At 44.1% G+C, this 18,252-nt stretch overlaps 1 protein-coding gene across 1 annotated transcript in view; it reads left to right on the forward strand.

The window, feature by feature from the left end:
• Nucleotides 1-2,225: 2,225 nt before the first annotated feature.
• ZNRF3 (zinc and ring finger 3) overlaps nucleotides 2,226-18,252 on the forward strand; it is a 138,106-nt gene continuing 122,079 nt past the window's right edge. Inside the window, exon 1 of the mRNA XM_039861934.1 lies at nucleotides 2,226-2,771. Within this exon, the coding sequence (XP_039717868.1) occupies nucleotides 2,472-2,771 (300 nt within the window). The 5' untranslated portion in view covers nucleotides 2,226-2,471. The remainder of the gene's footprint in view (nucleotides 2,772-18,252) is intronic.

Consider the following 18,252-nt stretch of genomic DNA (forward strand, 5'->3'; position numbering starts at 1 on the left):
TCGAGTGCCTACTCTGGGTCAGGCAGCCTTGGCTTAAGTCAGTGAACAAGACAAGATCCTTGCCATTATAGAGTTTGTTCTCTGGCATGTGTGTATGTTGGGTGTGGAGGAGAGACAAAAATAAATAAGCAAATAATTTAGTATGTTAGAAGGTGATAAATGCCACAGTGGGGATTGGGAAGGGTGTGGGTGGGGCAGGCTAAGGGAGGTTGGGAGTCAGGGACAGGGTGCACATTGCCATTTTAAAAAGAGTTGTCTAGATAAGCCTTGCTGAGGGTGTGAGATTTGAATTAAGACTTCAAAGAACAGAGAATATCCTTACATAGTATCCTGTGTGTATGTGTGTATGTTTGCATGAAAATATCACTAATGACTAAATTTTTAAACAACTGTATTGAGATATAATTGACACACCATTGCATCACCTTTTTAAAGTGTACAATTCAGTAGTTTTTAGTGTATTTATGGAGTTGTTCAACCATCATAATTATTACTTAATTCCAGAACATTATCATTATCCCCAAAAGAAACCCATTAGCAGTCACTTCCCATTCCTGACTTCCTCCAACCCTCGCAACCACTAACCTACTTTCTGTCACTGTAGTTGTGACTATTCTGGACATTTCGGATAAATGGAATCATATACTACATGGTCCTTTGTGACTGGCTTCCTTCACTTAGCATAATGTTTTCAAGGTTCATCAGTGTGCCAGTACTTCATTTCTTGACAAACAATATTCCATTTTATGGATATATTACATTTGTTTATCCATTCATCAGTTGATAGTGACCTTGAATTTTAAATATTGTCAAGTGTCAGGGATGGGCCGTAGTAATTGATCTCCTTTAGGACTAGGCTGTGCCATCTGTGAGAAGACTATTGTCAGGACTGATGTTGCCCAGTTCCAGTCAGCACTAGTTAGGCTTGGTTCTGGGGAAACTAAAAAGCCACCATATTCAGAGCTCTACTCTCCCAGGTGCCTCCCTCCTGAGCAGAAGCTCTGGGTGGTCCAAATGTGGTAAAGCAGATCTGCAGTTTTTTCCAAGTGTATTTTCTATTTCACATTTTGAAAATACTGTTTTCTACTTTAAAATGTAACCTTGGTAAGTTGTCTACCCAAAACAATTCTCAACAAATTATCTTTTTTGTCCTTTTAATATTTTGGGTGTGGTAGAAAATGGAAGCAGATCATCCTAACCAAATATTTGCAAATATCTGAACAAAGCCATTCTGCTGAGAAGGAAAGACTCCATGGAGGAAGTGAGAAATGAATATGAATTTTAAACGAGGGTTCGATTTTCGTAGCAGACTAGACAAGGAAGGAAATAGCATGTTCCAAAGAGGGGCAAAGAATTGAAAAGTTTATGTTCTGGGTTACCAGGAACCCCTGGACCATGCAGCACGTGTCTTCCGTTCATTTTATGGCAGCCGTCAACGTGTGCATAAAGGGTGATGGTGTTGGAAATCCTCTGGCTTTCTGCACATGTGAGACTCAAAGTTTCAGAACTTTTCTTGAGCGGAGCGTTTGAGTTTACAGTCTCTGGAGCTGCTGAAAGATGAACTGCATGAAAATCCAAATGGCTACATGGCTCCCTTCCCCCACACCACCACGTTGAGAGTAACTGTCTAAACGACATCGGTGCGAGAACCGGGCACGTCTCGGGATAGCTGCGAACAGCCCGACCGCAGGGGTGTTTCTCATTCGATCCTGGAGGTGGGGGTGAGGGTGGAGGGCCAGTGCGGTTGTCCCGTTCCCAGGAACTGTGAACTGAGGCAGAGGAGCCAGAAGGACAAGGCCCTAACTCCTACACGGGACCAAGAGGCGTGGGGCACAACGCCGGGGGGATGGATGCCATCCCCATTCCCGCCGAACTCTGGCAACCTCGAAGAGAAATGTCTGCAGCAGAGGGCTGAGAGCGGCAGGGGCGGAGCCGGAATGAAGGGGCGGAGCCGGAACGAAGGGGCGGAGCATGAGCATGGGGGCGGGGCGGATATGGCAGGGGCGGAGCAGAGCTGTGGGCGAGCAAGATGGTGGGCGGGGGGAGCAATGGGGTGGAGTGCGGACGGCAGACAAGGGCGGAGCTGAGGCGTGGGGGCGGAGCTAAGGAGGAGGCCGGGGCGGAGCGATAGTGGGGGCGTGCCCACCCGCCGGGCCCCGCCTCCCGCCCACCGCCGCAGGCGCGCCCGCCCCGCCTTCCCGCTCCCCAGGGAGGCCGCGGCGGTCGAGCGCGGGGAGGGAGGGGAGAGCGGGTCACGACGCTGCCGGGGCGGGGATAACCCCTCACGTGGAGCAGATGAAAGGGCCGCGGCGCGACGGCCGGGGGAGCCAAGCCGAGCCTGCGACCCACAAAGCCGCCGCCGCCACCGCCGCTGCGATGGGGCTGTGAGGCGTCCGCCTGTGCTCGGTCCTCCGCCGGCCCGCGACTATGCCCGGCCGCGCCCGCCCTCCGCGCCCTCCCGTCGCAGGACCATGAGGCCGCGCTCGGGCGGGCGCCCAGGGGCCCCGGGCCGCCGCCGCCGCCGCCTCCGCCGCCGCCCCCGTAGCCCCCGCGGCCACCGCCTGCCGCCGCCGCCACCGCTGCCGCTGCTGCTCGGGCTGCTGCTGGCGGCCGCGGGGCCCGGCACGGCGCGGGCCAAGGAGACGGCGTTCGTGGAGGTGGTGCTGTTCGAGTCGAGCCCGAGCGGCGACTACACCACCTACACCACCGGCCTCACGGGCCGCTTCTCGCGGGCCGGGGCTACGCTCAGCGCGGAGGGCGAGATCGTGCAGGTAGCTGCCCGCCGCCTGGGCTCCGCGCCGCCGCCGCCACAAGATGGCTCCGGGGGCTGCGCCCGCCGACCCTGCCGCGGGCTGGCGGGCGGGAGGGGCAGCGAGGAGGCCGGCGGCATCCCTCCTCGGCGGGCGGGCAGGCGGGACGCGGCCTCGTGAGCGCTGCAGCCAGGGGCAAGCGCACGTGGAGGCTCGGCCACCTGTGGGTTCGGGGGGCGTGAGGGGAACCCCAGGTCCCGGTACCCATGTTGGCGCGGCCCTCTTGGACCAGTTGGGCATTTTGGTTTGCCTCAGGTGGAAGTCCCGGGAACTACCTGTTGAATGCTAACTTTGGAAAGATGAGCTTGTAGCCGGCTTTGCTTTCCATCCATGCATTTTTTTGGGGTGGGGGGGAGGGAGCAGCCGAGTTTGTCCGAGGGGGTGCACAATCTGGTTCTTCCTGGGAACCTGCCGTCCGCCTCACCTGGGGGCTGACTCTTTTGCACGACTCTTGAGCAGCAGTAGGCAGGGAAGCAGGGGTTGCTGACCGAAGAGAAGGGGATCGCGGGTGCCCTGGAGTGGCCCTAGAAGGCAGCTCTCGCTGCGTGCCTCAGATTACAGAGGGTGTAAGGAAGACTGCCTGCCCGCTCCTGGGCCAAGGACTTCTGTGGAGGGCCTGGGAATCGGGAGACAGGGTCGCTCACTGACAGGGCCTCCACCTTGCTCCAAGTGAAAGAGGTCTACATTTCAAAGCAAGCTGAGCTCAAGCCTCCGGGGATGGTGAGCTGGGTAGATGCTCTCCCGTTTACTTGGCTTTGATTTTATCAACACTAGCTGACGGCCGGCGCATTTAAGGCGGTTAATATGCATGATGGGGGCGATTTGCAATGTTTGGCTTGTCTTTGAACTTTTTCGGGTGATGAGATGGCTGCAGGGCCCAAGCTTTGGGCCTGTATGATTTACTCTTGGATGAGTTATACGTGTACTGTATGGAATGACTGACTGCATAGCAGCCTCTTCCTTTACCCTCCCTGGTGGAGACTCAAAGCTTTGCGTGTTTAGGACAGGGATCTGCAGATAGGACGGAGAGCTGTGCAGCTTGGCTCTTTAGAGGTGTGTCCTTACAAAGCTGAAGGAGGCACCTCTGCTGGACGTTTATTCAGCAGCGTTGCCTCACGGGACTCTTATTCCCATCTTAAACGTCTACATGGCAAATAGAAGGGGAAACATGTCGTTTGAGTCCTGTGATGACATATCTTAAAGGCTTTTGGACTTTTTTCTTTGGTAATGTTATAACTATGGTCTTTATAAGCTTTAGGGACAATGCTCTGCTGAAGATTCCTACACGTTTCAGTCGCAGCCTTCAAGACTAGTTAGAATCTTAGAGCTTGCTACTTGTGACTCCTTGTTTCTCTTTGAGGCGTTCAGTGTGCCCTGATGGCTTTAGAAATGTTTGATTTACAGCCTCCCAAGAGAAAAGATGTTTTAACGTGGCACTTCACTTTTTGAAGGAGACTTTTGAAGTTTGCGATTTTTATCTGCAGTGTTTTAACTTGTACTCTTTCTCCACAGTAGTTTGTCTGGCGAGCTATCCATTATGAGTAGTGTTATGCTTTGGAGATAATCTTGGGTTCACCAGTTAATACAGAATTAGCAATTTAAACACACCATTTGTAACTTTTTTATCCTGGTGAGTAGAGAGATAATGTGCATATTTGGCAGAATGAATCTATTCTCTTTTGAAACTTTTGAAGCGCTTATCTAACTCTTTTTGTAGTCCATTAGCCTAGCCAAAAAAAAAAAAAAAATTCAACAATTGCTAAGTAAAGTGACTTAAATGGTATTTAATAAATTTACCTGTTAAGCAATCACTAATAGGTGTCCTTAATTCCCTTATAGCTGCAGTAATGTTAGTGAGTTTATCTGAAGTGTTTCAATAATCATTTCTTGATATTTTCACTATATCTTTAATAACTATTGTGAGGGCCTAATTGTAAACCTCAGTGTGCACAGGAGCACAGTGTGTTTTCAAGGCCATGTATGTACAGAGGCTGACATGCTTTTATCAGTTCTTTGAATACACTGCCCAATTTAAGGAACTGATGTGGTCCCTGTCAGCCCTGAAAAAAGTTTTTGAAAGGAAAGTTGATGTTTTAGGACTGCTGAGAGGGAATGCAACATTTTGCTTGAGAAACGATAATGCAGAAGAAACAAATTGGTGTTTAGCTTCAGATTAATCGTTTTCTAAGTGCCCTTGTTTAACTTTTCAAACCTTTTATTTACTATCTTAAAAAGCTCTGCATGATTTGTTATTTAATACTTTATGGTCTTTAGAGCAGAGTTCAGTTTCCTACAACTAAACCTAAATAGTAGCACTATAGCATTGCTTTTGTTATTTCCAATTGCCTCAGTAGCACTGTTTCTGGTTTAGGGAAGGAAAAAAACCCTGTTTGGGATTCTCCTTTAAGAATTCTAAGATAGGAAATTGGTTTGTATTACTGATTTGTTTCCTTCCCTATTACATGCAACAAAAGTGTGTGTGTGTGTGTGTGTGTGCGCGCGCGTGTGTATGTCTGTGTGTGTATGTTTATACAGTAGATGCCTTATCATAGTCTGGTTTGCCTGGATACTTCTAGAGTACCTGTTCAGTCCTTTGCATGGATTAGGGTAGGGGGAGGCCTGGTTAAGAAGTGAGTATGTGTATGTGTATGTGTGTGTGTCAGTGTCTGAGAGAGAAAGTAATTTAAACCTTGAGATTAGTCACAGGATTCTTGGTTCTCCTTGTGCATTTTAGGTTTAAATAACTTTCCCAAGGTCACAGTGTGCTCTGTAAGAAGAGAGTTGGCTTTTTTTTTTTTTTTTTTGACGTCTTCATCTGTGAAAGTTGTGAAAACAATGTGTGGATATGAAAGCACATTTGCTTGTAAGAGTGTCAGACATACAGTGTGAATGCTGGAGGAATTAATTACACTTTTTCTGTAGTTCTGAAGTGTGGAACTTTACAGAGTTTTTAGGCGTATTGATACATATTTCATCTTTGAACCAATCTGTTGCTATTAATGAGATCATTATCTCAAACCTTCAGACTTGGCTGTGCAATCCACAGTGTTAGTGATGTTAAATAAAGGCCCGATTAAACACTGGCTAGTGGTATGTGGACTGGTTAAACAAACAGAGAAAATTTGCATTGCTAGAGATGAAAGATTGTTTTAAAGTGGAAATGCTTGCTTTTTTCCCCTTAAAGTTAAATATTTAGAAACGCTTGAGAAATTCATTTGTAGAAGGAATCTGAATGATAGGGTTTTGTGTAACTTTAAAATTCACCTTTCTGGATTCTGGGTTAGGTGTTGAATGGTCTTGAAAGCAGATGAGAGCTGAGAACGTTTAAGAGCTAAGCTGGGGCCTTTAGCTTTGAGGTGTGGGAGGAGAATTGGGTGGTGGGTTAGAAAGGCTGAGTGAGGTCCTTAAATATCCAATGTTAACTAAGGGTATCCCAGAAAATAATTTTTGGAAACTAATCCCTCTGCCTTGTATCCCTGTCAGTGTGTTTCTGCAATTTAGCATTTGATCAAACACTTTATTTTCATCTCCATTTTAAGTTAACTTAACAGGCCTGCCTCTGAAAATTGACTTGGCCTAATGGAACAATTGTATGCTGACAGCTGACCTGGATTTACACAGAAAGGGATTGCCGATTGTCTTGTCAGAAGGGCCTTCATAGGTTAAAATCAAGCATTTGATTGGGGGGGAAGATGTTAGGACTGTGCTTTGTGACCATAAAATTCTTAGGGGCTCTTATTTTCTGTTTTCTTCTCTAAGACCTTATGTGAGCTACTAATACAATTCTGAATGGAGATGAAGATGGGAATGGGAGGTAAGTGTGGAGTGTGTAGACTAGAGGGAACATGGTGATGGCTACCATTTGTGAACATTTATTGTGTATAGGATACTGTAGCAAGCAAATCACATAGTTGCTCATTTCATCTTGACTGTAACTGTAACATGGAATTAGCAGCTATTGTTAAACCATTTTACAGAGGATGAAACTGAGGTTGAGATAGGTGATTTGACTTCTCCAGCCTCACACAGCTAGCGAATGATAAAACCTGCATTAAAACCCAGGTCTCTCTAGCCCCTTTGTTTCTATTTTTGCCAAATAAATAGACTTGGCTGGTTAGGATTTTGACATTAATTCAAGTCTAATTTTTCAGTATGGTTTAGGGGTTCCTAACCTAAGGGTCACAGACTTCCGGTTATAGCATGTTAACTGAAATTATGCATATAATCTTGTGTATGTGCATTTTTATTTTCCTCGGGAGATACACAGTTTTGCCTCTTGGAGGGTTCTGTGATGCTCCTTCTCCCCAAGAGGAAAAAAGACACTGTTCTAGTACCCATTATCGAATAGTCCATTGGACTATCAAATAGTCCATTACTAAGAATTTGAATGGAAGTGATATGGGACTCAGGCTGGCAAGAGTGGCAGGGAAGAAGTCTGTAGATTTGCATGCCTCCATTGAGCATATTCATTTGATAGATTTTTACTAAAGCCTTATTCTGTACCAGACACTGTAATGCTGTTTTCTTCTGGAGTTCATAGGCTCTTGGGGAGACAGATGTGTATGGATAAATAATAATTCATCCTTACTGGTTTTCCCCATAGAAATGAGCCCTTAGTCCCCGAGGCATCCATTGTCTATAATGGATTAACTTCTCTTTTGTGTATCTGTCTGGTACTAGATAAATTCATCATCCTTGGGAGAAGTGAGAAGATAGTCACTTAAAGTATTTTCTGCATTTAGTTGGTGAAGTGCGAGAAGGCAACAATCTGAATGCAGAATGTGGGAGAACAGCATGTAAATGTGTTCCCTTTCACCATTCATTCACTGAAAAATGAGACGGAGCATCTATCATTGTTGCAAAGCTTTAAGAACAACTCACAACTTCCCTTGTGGACCTAGGCCCTATGGGTCGGGTCTGTTTGTTTTTGCTCATCCCCAGATCCACCCCTGGGTCCCCAGTGCCTGCTACTTATCAGACACTCAGTATTTAGTGAATGAGTGATGGATTTAGGGAGGCAATGGCTCATAATGGGCTTGGATTAATTGATGAGAACAATTTCATTTGGCTTGGTTAATAAATTCAGGGGCTATCTTTCCTTTTTGGTTGTTATTTCCAGAAACTTGCTTGATTAGATGGAAAAGATGGAACTCTCTATGGTTCTGGTAGACCCACTAGTATTATTATACCAAGCTGTATGAGAGTGACCTGTGTGTGCATGTATCCTGCAGGGGCAGGATACCTGGCATTATAAAAATCTGAAGATGTTCTTTGCTTGATAAAGCCCTAATGTGGACAGCTGTTATGGATGGACAGACATTTGAAGAGTAGTTCATGTCCAAGCCCTAGTGTCTCTGGGAGTAACTGTAACAGCCTGGCATTCAGAGTCATTGTTAACGTGAATATATGCCATGCAAAAACTTGCTTCTTGATGGTGTTTTCCAAGTCTGGAGAATGTGGATTTGTAGTTCATGACAGAAATGACATTTAAATCAGTCTTCATAATTCAAAGAACTAGATTTAACCCTTTAGTGTGTTAGATGAGGAGACGGAGGTCCTGAGAAGTGAAGTCTTGCCTAGGGCCATGTGGCAAAGTAGAGACTACTTTAGATTAATATTCAGGTCTTCTGACTGCCAGGCTTGGAGCCTTTCTGTTATCCCTGGCGGCACCTCGGCTGAGCGTACAAGGGAGACTAGATGTAGAAGTATGCTTTATGATCAGGTGTATAATTGGGGAAAGCCAGGCCTTCTTAAATTGTACATTGGGTTTAAGCACTTGCTTTTGCCCTCTAATTTAGATATTTTGAGTTGCTCAGTCTTCCTTTCTGTCTCAGAGCTTTTATAAATAGCTACTAATGATCAAGTGTTTCTTGTGTCCCAGGCACTGGGCACGGTGCTTTTCTCACATTTAATGGGTGAGGTAAATGGCATGCCTCAGGTTTTCAGGTGAGGAAACCAAGCTCAGAGAAGTAAAGTCAATTGTCAAAGTCATTAAATAAGTTGGTAGTAGGGCTTAGATCTAAACCCAGATCTGTCTGATTCTAAGCGATTTCTGCTTTTTTCAAGAGTACTTTACTCGGCACTTCTGCTTTGAATGAGAATATAGGAAATGATAGTGAAATTTAGAGTTGAGTATAAACCCAGACTGATGGATCAAGATATGGTTCTGTAACTTCAACTGAGAAAATTACCCTTATAGAGATTTATTTCCTGCCTACCTTCCTTCCTTTCCTTCCTTCCCTTCCTTTTTCTCTTTCTTCTTCTTCTTCTTTTAATCACAGAAGTCTCATTCTAACTTGTTTTTTTCCACAGAGTGCCAATCTGGTAAGTTTAAGAAGAGGGACCAGCGACTTGAAGTATCCAGCTGTCACTTGATGGCACTTCCTTTTTTTTTGCTTCTGGGAAAGTTGGAGTGGCAATAGTAGTGTTCTGGCATTTAAAGGGATTTCTGGTGTGAGACACACCTCCTGGCTGACTTTCTAAGAGCCATTTTGGATTCTGCATGGCTTTCTCCAAAGAGATCATGTCTTCTGTTTATCACTTTTCTTACTTCACACAACACGGGCTGCGCGTTCCCAAACTATTCGATTTAAAGGATTGTAAGAACCTAAAGATGTGGATTCTCCCTCCTCAGTCCATCCTCTTGGCTGTTAAAACTTACTGTGGGTGCTGCATTCCTTTAGTAGGCAGACATTCATTGCTGCCTTCTGTCTGCCAGACTCTGTGCCAGGTGGTGTAGCAGATGGGGATGAGTAAGATGCTGTCCCTGGCCTCAGGCAGCTGAGTGTACAGTGCAGACAGTATGTGAACCACAGTCCTATCTGGTAGAACGCATTCATGGGATACTGAGGAACACCTGGCCCAAGGTGCTAAGTTTAGGCATGGACAACCCATTCTGAAGAAACATGTAATTAATGATACAGTATGTGGATTTGCGCCTTCTGGCCCTTTCCAACTGTTTTTACCTACCTTTGAGGTTAAAGCTGATAACCCCTTTATGGAGATGTGCCCTTATACCTGTCAAACAGGATGGGGAGGAAGTAAAGAGTAGAGGTTCTTTGCTCCATTTGTAGTTTGAATGAGATGTTTTAAAACCTGACTTCTGGTGGCTCTGTTGATTCATGGTTGTGTGAAGAGAAGGAAGTCAGCTGGTCCATTGTGGTTCAAGAGAGAGCATTTTATTTTTGTTACCCATAAGATGTATTGTAAGGCTTGATATTAATCTCCTTTTCTCCCTAGCAGTCAGTGTAATATGGTTGTTTAGAAACTCAGTGTGTAGAGTTGAAACTCAGTGTATAGAGTTGGTGAAAACAGACTTTGGTAATCCTAGCAGTTTGATGTGAAAATGTATGTTCACATTTTCACATCATGGGGACTTCTAATCTCCTGGTGCAGAAACTGTTGCATTTTTAAAATAAAAGAGTGGGGATTATGGTTGATTAGGTGTGTATATGAGGTTTCCTCTAGCGCTGTAAGAATTTGATTGAAACTTAATTTTTTACTTGAACTGAATTTGAGTATGCAAACTTGTCAGCAGACCTTTATTGAGTTCCTACTGTGGATATAGCGTAGAGAAGAAACATAGCTTTTATGTATCCATATATAGTTTTTATGAACCCATGATATGTGGTTTTTAGATGTTGTTTCTTTGACTTCTCCCATACAAATATGAGCAGTCGAATTAGTCCCAGAGGAAACTGAGGCTGAGAATCTAAGTAAGCTTCTTGAGGCCAGAGAGCTGGCGTTGAATTTCGGTAACCTGAAGCCATGAAGCCAAAGCTTACTGACTGGAGACCTGGGTGTATTTTGGTAAGATTAAGCAAAAATGTTAGGATAGATTCATTTTACGTTACTTCTAGTTGGGACCAAGATCTTTCTTTAAAAAAAAAATCATCTATAAGTTATTTTTTAATCATAAAAGTAATAATGTGTATTGTAAAATACTTGGAAAATACAGAAGAGTATGAAAAAGAAAATCCCTACAGAAAACCTTTGTTAACCTTTTGTGTTTTGGCATAACTTTTTTTTTTTTTTCCTCTTGAGCTTGGAGGAATTTTAAAGAAAATTCGGAAAAACATTACATGGTATTTATAACTCTTCATCCACCTTGAGTATTTTCCTGTTACTAAATGCTTTGATACATTTTTAAATGTCTCTGCAACATATTATTGTTTTCCATTATTATAAGTAATGCTGTGAGGAACATACTTTCTCTATCTTGATTATTTTCATAGGATGAAGTTGTAGAATTAGGACCACTGGGTCAATGGGTATAAACATTTTTAATGTTCCTAATAAGTGTTGTCAACTTGGTCTGCAGAAGAGTGGTTCTAGTTTATACTCCCCTGCCAGGTCGGCGTAGATGTTCTCATGTACCCCTGCTCACAGTGGGTAGTATCTTTTTCTGAAAATAATCCCCAAAACAAAAAAACAACTTCATAAAAGTAAAAGTCTATATAATCCTGTCATTTAGCAAATACTATATATACTGGCTTTTTCCCTCTACCATGAGGATCTGAATTATGACTAATGTCCTCATCGAAGGGAAGGTACCTGGCGTGGTATCTGGGTACCTCCCTTGTAGGTATGTCTGAGCACGATTCAAGAGCAGCAGACTGCCCTTGTGTTCTGGGCAGGAACATGGCAGCTGTCCAGGCAAATGGCCGTGCTTGGAGGCTTAGAGAAGACCTCACCAAAGGGAGGACTGTGCTGTTGGCACACCCCGTGGCAGCAGCTTGTGGCCTGGGAAGGTGCTGCTGCACTCCCTGTTTTCTGCCCTGCCTCTTTCCCATAGCACAGGCTCTCTGGTTATGAACAGGCTTGGTTTAGAAAGACCGCATAGATCCGTCCTCTCATTCAGAGTGACATTGTCAGTCTGTGGTGGGCAGAGATGCAAGTAGAGCCATGCACCAGACTATCGGGGGTACTTTTAAATAGCAGGTCTCTGAGTTGAAAATGGCTTCATGATATTTTATTTGATCTCTATAAAAATCTAGAAATTTTACATAAAAATCTGGGCCTTTGGCTCTTCTTGAAAAATGAAAAGATCTGGCAACATTGGGTCCACATTCCTACATGGCAACAGCTTGGCCTGCCCTACTGGAGTTGCAGCTGCTCCCTTTAGATGGGACATGGGCCCCTCAGTTTATAAGTCCCTACTGTATTGCTTTGGCTTATTTTACTCAGTGGTAATTACATTTACCAGTGTGGCCCTGTAGGCATTGGGGTTTGTCGTCCTGTCTATCTCTGAAAGATCTGAAGCTGAAGCTTCTAAGTTGTACTTGATGAATCTCCTTTCCTTGTTCAACCATCCAGCATATCTAATGTCCATTAGTGGCATTAAGACACTTCAGTGGAGCCCACAAGCCTCAAGTTAGGCTGCTGAGGAAGGCCAAACCAGCCCTGATAAGACCGGAGTGCTCTTTTTACTGATAGAGGCACTTCCATTTTTCTCTTGTTCTTCACAAAGACTGAAGTCTCGGAGCCATTTGGTCTGCACCTTCACTAAGATCTTTGTCCCTTCACTGTTTTGCTCCTTGGTTTCTTTTGACTATAAGACTTGCTGCTTGAGCTGAAGGACACTTTGGAAATGCTGTGGCTCACCTCCTTTTTTCCAATGAGGGGACTGTTGGCAAGGGCCTCGGGCCTTTGGTCACAAGAGGAGCTGGGATTAGAACTTGGGTCTTGGTGCTTTCAGGTGCTCGTCTTTCTAGAATGGCATCCAACACCAGTGGTTGAGTGCCAGAAAATCCTCCATGTGCCTGGTGCTTTAGGGTCCTTAGAGTACTTTCACTTGTACCATCTTGGAGCATCTAGGAGCACCTTCCCTGGATTCTGCCCCAGAAGGCTGTCCTGCTGTTCAGGTTGTCCTGGTGGCCAAAGCTTGTCCTACACTTGACGTAGAATGCTTTTCTTAGTCTCTAACTGTACACTTTTACTTAAATACATTTGACATTCTGTGTTTAGCACCTTTATGCAATTTTTGGAAATATCACTGACAACCTGGAGATTTGGCATCTTTTCAGAAAGTGCCGCAGTCTTGGAGTAGGTAAGCAGGCAGCTAATGGCATGTAAAGAGTGTTGCAAAGCCATTTCAAAATTTATATTCAGGTAGCTTGTGGCCAAGTCAAAGGGAAATGGTGTACTCAAGACGGTGCCTGATTTCCTCTTTCCTTGTTGACTTTACTTCTTGATGCCGGATGCTGCCTAAGTGTCTCCCTGCCTCACATTCTCTTTCCCATCATTTCTTCCCCTCCCCACCATTCATCTTTCTAAAGTCACTCCCTTGATCAAAATCTTTCAGGTCTGTCCCATGGTTTACTACCGAGCTGAGTACAAAGGTGACCTGGGCTGTCTCTCCAGCCTCTCTCACTGTTGCCTCTGGGATGCTGACCTGGGTCCTGTGTGTTTCTGCTCTTACTCCCTGAATGGGTCCTGGGCTCTCCTACCTCTATGCCTTTCATTTTAGATTGCCCTTTTGCAGGAATACATTTCTGTGCTGCCACATTGCTGACCCCCCTCTGCTCTTCTTTTCTCCTCTCCCAACTCTTGCACTTCTAGTCCTTCCCACCAAGCATTTCCAAGTTCTACTGGTGTGTTCCTTTGAATCAGAGCACTCCATTTTTTACTTCTCAGCTGGTCTTAAATTCATTATTATAGGTATTCTTTTATTAATGTTTTTTTTACCCACAAGATCACAGCTTCCAGTAGATAGGGATTGTGTCTTACTCATCCCCCCTATTGCCTTGCAGTAAAACTCTTAAATATTTACTGAATTGAAATTCTTCTTGATCAAAATACTTTGGGATAAGATAGTGATGGGAATGTGAATATGGCCAGAAAAAGACTTGGGTTTTTGAGGGAGAGCTTTCTATGACTGTAGAAATAATTCACAAGCATGGGTATTCCTAATACTATTCCAGATAGTTGGGATGGACCAGACTCTTAAAATAATTTCACCTTGCTTCTGGTCTCTAGGAGGTCTGGAAAAAGGAGGTGGGACAAAGAGGTGACACCATCTAACTCTTCCCAGCCTGGCGTGTTGACAACCTGGGTATATTCTTCAAAGCCTCCTGGAGAAGAGAACATCTCAGCCTGACAGTAGACTTTTAGGGAGTGTTTTATTTAAACATGAATAATAATTTGGTGTCATTTAGAAAACTGGTACTTTTGGGGCATAACAAGAGTTTACATGTAGCTCCAGAATGACCCATTAGAAGCAACTGCACGTGTGTCCTTACTTCAGTTTATATCATTATGTTTCCTAGACACCCCCATCCCTGCCACCGAAAGTTCTGGCATGATCCTTGATCCTGTGTTTAAATGCTGGGTAAGAAATAGTTTTAAAAGACTATAGTAATATTTCTAAAAAGGCAAGCAGGCTATGTGTAGAAGAAATTGAGATTTCAGTTTAATGAACATTTGATAGGAATTATTAAGTCACAGTAGGTCCCCCATTCTACTCTAAAACCCCTCGTGGATGTCTGAAACTACGGATAGTACCAAACACTATATAAACTTTTTTCCTATACATACATACCTTTTCACTTAAAGGAAGCACTTTATGGCTTCTCTTTGGCATATCTGAATTGCCAGCATCAGTATACTTGTGCTTTGGGGCCATTATTAGGTAAAATAAGAGTTTCTTGAACATAAGCACTGTGATACTGTGCCATTGATCTGATAAACTGAGATGGCTACTAAGTAACTAATGAGTGGGTAGCATATTTGATGTGGGTATGGTGGGCAAAGGAATAATTCACATCCCAGGTGGGATGGAGTGAGGAGGCACAAGATTTTATCACACTGCTCAGAATGGTGCGCAATTTAAAACTTTTGAATTGTATATTTCTGGAATTTTCCATATAATATTTTCGGACTGCAGTTGACTGTGAGTAACAGACCATGGAAAGAGAAACCGTGGATAAGAAGGGACTACTGTATTACTTCATTATGTACATGTTGGCATGTTGAGATTTTTTTGATTATTGTTGTTTTTGTGGAACAGTGGCTATTGTATGGGCTATCCATGATGTGTTACATTTCACTTGTTCTAGGGGGGGTTTCATGCCTTTTCATGGCATGTCCACTCCAGAAATGTTCCAGTGTTCATCAGTAAATGTTACCCTCATCCAGGAAGTTAAATGAACAGCTTTAGTGTAGTTTTAAAGTTTTGGCTTTATTAGGTTTAAGACTCTAGGACACACATAAACTCACTTGTGGCATTAAATGTGCCATGTGGGTGATTTCAAGTTCCAGTGGCAGTGGTAATTTTTGCATTTCCTGACTCTTGTGTTTAAATTTGCAGTCTCAACATTGCATTACCATAGGTTTTCACATTTAATGAATATTTATGTTGAGCTGAGTTCTATACGAATGCGGTGGTTTCTGACTTGATTATAGCTTGCTATGTACTGTGGCCAGGAGTGCCCTACAGACAACAGAATTGGCACACGTCTCAGCATGCCAAGCCCTGGCGGATGTGGTTAGGGACCACAGTGACTGGTGCTCTGGTTGCCATGCCAACCTTGTTTTTGGAAGGGGGGGCTCTAAAACAGCTATAGGATGGGGGTAGAATAGTTTTGAATAGTCCAAGTAAAATTATTGCCCATATGCGCCCCTATAAGAAGATGTAGAAAACTCCGGAAGTCTTATTATATGCTTGGATAACATTAATTTTCTTAATAATCAGATTTTTAAATTTACTTATGCAAAGTTGTTTGTCCTCTTGCAAACTTGTAGAAGTTGTATGGTGGGCCTTTCATATATGAATGTCTTCCCTACTTGCTACAGGGTAAATAGGGAATCTTCTGTCTCTTAATATTACAAACCCCGTCTCCCCACACTTTGCCAACATCCTTTGCCTTCTGGTAACTCTAACCTAGTGATGGCTGATTGGGGGAGGGGGAGGAAAAGAAGAACAGAAGGGAGGTAGATGGGGGACTCGCCCTTCCCCAGCTCCTCATCTTCCTTCCTGCCTACTCCCCATGCCAAGAAGGCCTGTTCTCTCCCCTCCCTATTCTTGTGTATTCAGCAAAGACCATGGTTGCAGGTGCGAACACTCATAAGTGGGATCTTAGGATGCCCAGTTCTTAAGTTTTGGCACTCAGAGCTGGGTCGGGGTCAGAGTGATGTGTCCCTGGCATCCCACATTGGAACATCATTTACCCCTTTGCAAATGGTGTCCTGCGTGATTAATGCTGTGGTGCCTGGTGTTGTGCAGTGAAATGTCTGGAAGGGAATCAATGGGATTCTCAGGCACAATTCACTGAGGAGGCTGTGACTTGTGCAGGTTCAACAGCTCAGACAGTTTCGTGTTGTGGAGGGCTTGCTCCCAAGACTCATCACATAAAAAAGCACTCCCCCCTTTTGAATGGAAATTTATTATTTTAGAAGGGGAAGCCGACCACAAATTTAATCTTGCTGACTAAGAGGCACCTCTGTGACTCTCCATTAGATTGTATGTATCCTCCTTCAAGGCAGGGCTGGTATCTCAACCTTTTGATATTTTCCCATTCCAGCACATAGGATCCCTTTGTGCGATTAGGAAAACCTGTCCTTTCCTCAAGATACTTCACTTCTGTTTGCCATAAATGGGTCATAATATGGATCTACAATGACCACAGATGTGAATGGTCCTCCCTTGAGTTTTGCAGTGCACAAGGCTGTCTCCTCGTCGGCTGAAGTGGCACCTGTCTAGAAGTTCTCTAGAGCTTCTTAGCAGTTCTGATTTGCTGCTTCTGATTTCTGTAGTTCATTCCTAGAAAACCAGAGCACTATGTGTGTTATAACTGAGCATAAAGATAGGCAATAAGATAACAAGGGAGAGTAAGGAGTTTAGGACATGGATTCTTTTTTTTCTTTTTTTCTTTCTTTTTTTTTTTTTTTTTTTTTTTTTGCCTACAGCACCTGGTATCCAGGACATGGATTCTTGACATCTGCTTTGGCTGCTTTTCTGCTTTGTGCTGATGAGTGGGGTCCTCAAATCTTGGGTACATTGTAATTAAAAGGTAGACCTTTTATAGAGCAGAAATGTCACCACCATTTAATGGGAGAAGATACACATGTATTCCTAATAACCAACTTATAAGTTAACTTTTGGGCTATAAGCTGATTTGGGTATAAGTTCTCTTTAGTTCTATGTTGTAACTACAATCTACAGCCAATAGTATCTGAGAGGAGTTGGCAAGATACTTTCATGTCATCGGATGTTGATATGGTTGTTAGGAGCAGTGGTTTTTGACTTTGCTATGCAGGTACCCTGTTTGTTAGGTTCCTTAAAGCATGTTGTAAATTTTGTAGAATGAAGTGGTTCTGGATTTCCTTTGCTGATGAGAGAGGCAACAGAGTGCCAGTTCTGGAGCCAGACTGCTAGGTTCGCATCCTGACTGCTAGTTATCTGCTGTGGAAAGGTGACTTTGCCTCTCTGGCTTTCAGTTTCTTCATCTGTAAAATGGAGATAAACTTTTCCTAGAGTTGTTTTGAAGATTTAATGAGTTGCAGCATGTGATTTGTGTTTAGTGAGGATGAGGATGAAGAAAATAACATATATTCTCTCATGATGTCCCTCACATGAGTGTTGTAGTTCCAAAGTGGTTGAAATTTTTATTCTGAAGTAGTAGTTTATCAAGGTGCTAGATAAAGATTTCAAAGGTGCTACTCATTGAGAGGTGATGATATCGTAGATATCATTTTTTAATATGCTCAGTGCCTGACTACTTGTGCCTGCGCCCTTTATCTCCTAGTGTGGCACCAATGGGCTCCCCAGAGTGGCTCTTAAGCCCTCTGTGAGAGGCTCCAGGTGTTCATTCCTCCCTGATCCCCAGTTCCCTCTTTCACCTCTGTTTCCTGGGACGCACGCTTTGCTGCAGCTTTTTCTGCTCATCCCTATGCTTTCTAGTTAGATCGTTGTCCGAGCTCTGAGCATTTTCACTTTGGCACGTGTGCACACACAGACACACACATGTGAACTGTGAGTCCAGTGTAGAGGAGGCTGGCTTTCTAGGTCAGCCTGCTTGTTGTTCCTGAGGCCACATGGCCTGCATACGGGCATGAGTGCTTGCTTGGAAGGAAAGCTGGGTGGTTGGCTGCTTCTCTGGATCTGGCCAGGGCACGTGGAATGTTGTGATATGCTAAAGCTGGGCTCTGGGGGCCTAATTATGTGGGACCTGTGGCAAGTACAGGAGACTTCAGCACTTGGTTTGATCCAGTGTGCGATTTTGCCAAAGTAAATATTTTATTAATCTTAACCCCCCCACATTAGACACATTGACTTTTTCTAAAAATGGGAATGATAGGAGTACATTGTGGTTTTTCTTTCTTTTTTTTTTAACTGTCCCCTACCCTCCTCTGCCAACACTGGGCTGTGCATTCCTCTCCTTGAATGGAGAAGGTAGCTTCCATCTCTGTCTACCCACTTCTCACACATTCCTGAGACTAGGTG

Source organism: Pteropus medius, unplaced genomic scaffold (genome assembly GCF_902729225.1).
Source record: "Pteropus medius unplaced genomic scaffold, Ma_sr-lr_union100, whole genome shotgun sequence".
Classification (NCBI taxonomy): domain Eukaryota; kingdom Metazoa; phylum Chordata; class Mammalia; order Chiroptera; family Pteropodidae; genus Pteropus; species Pteropus medius.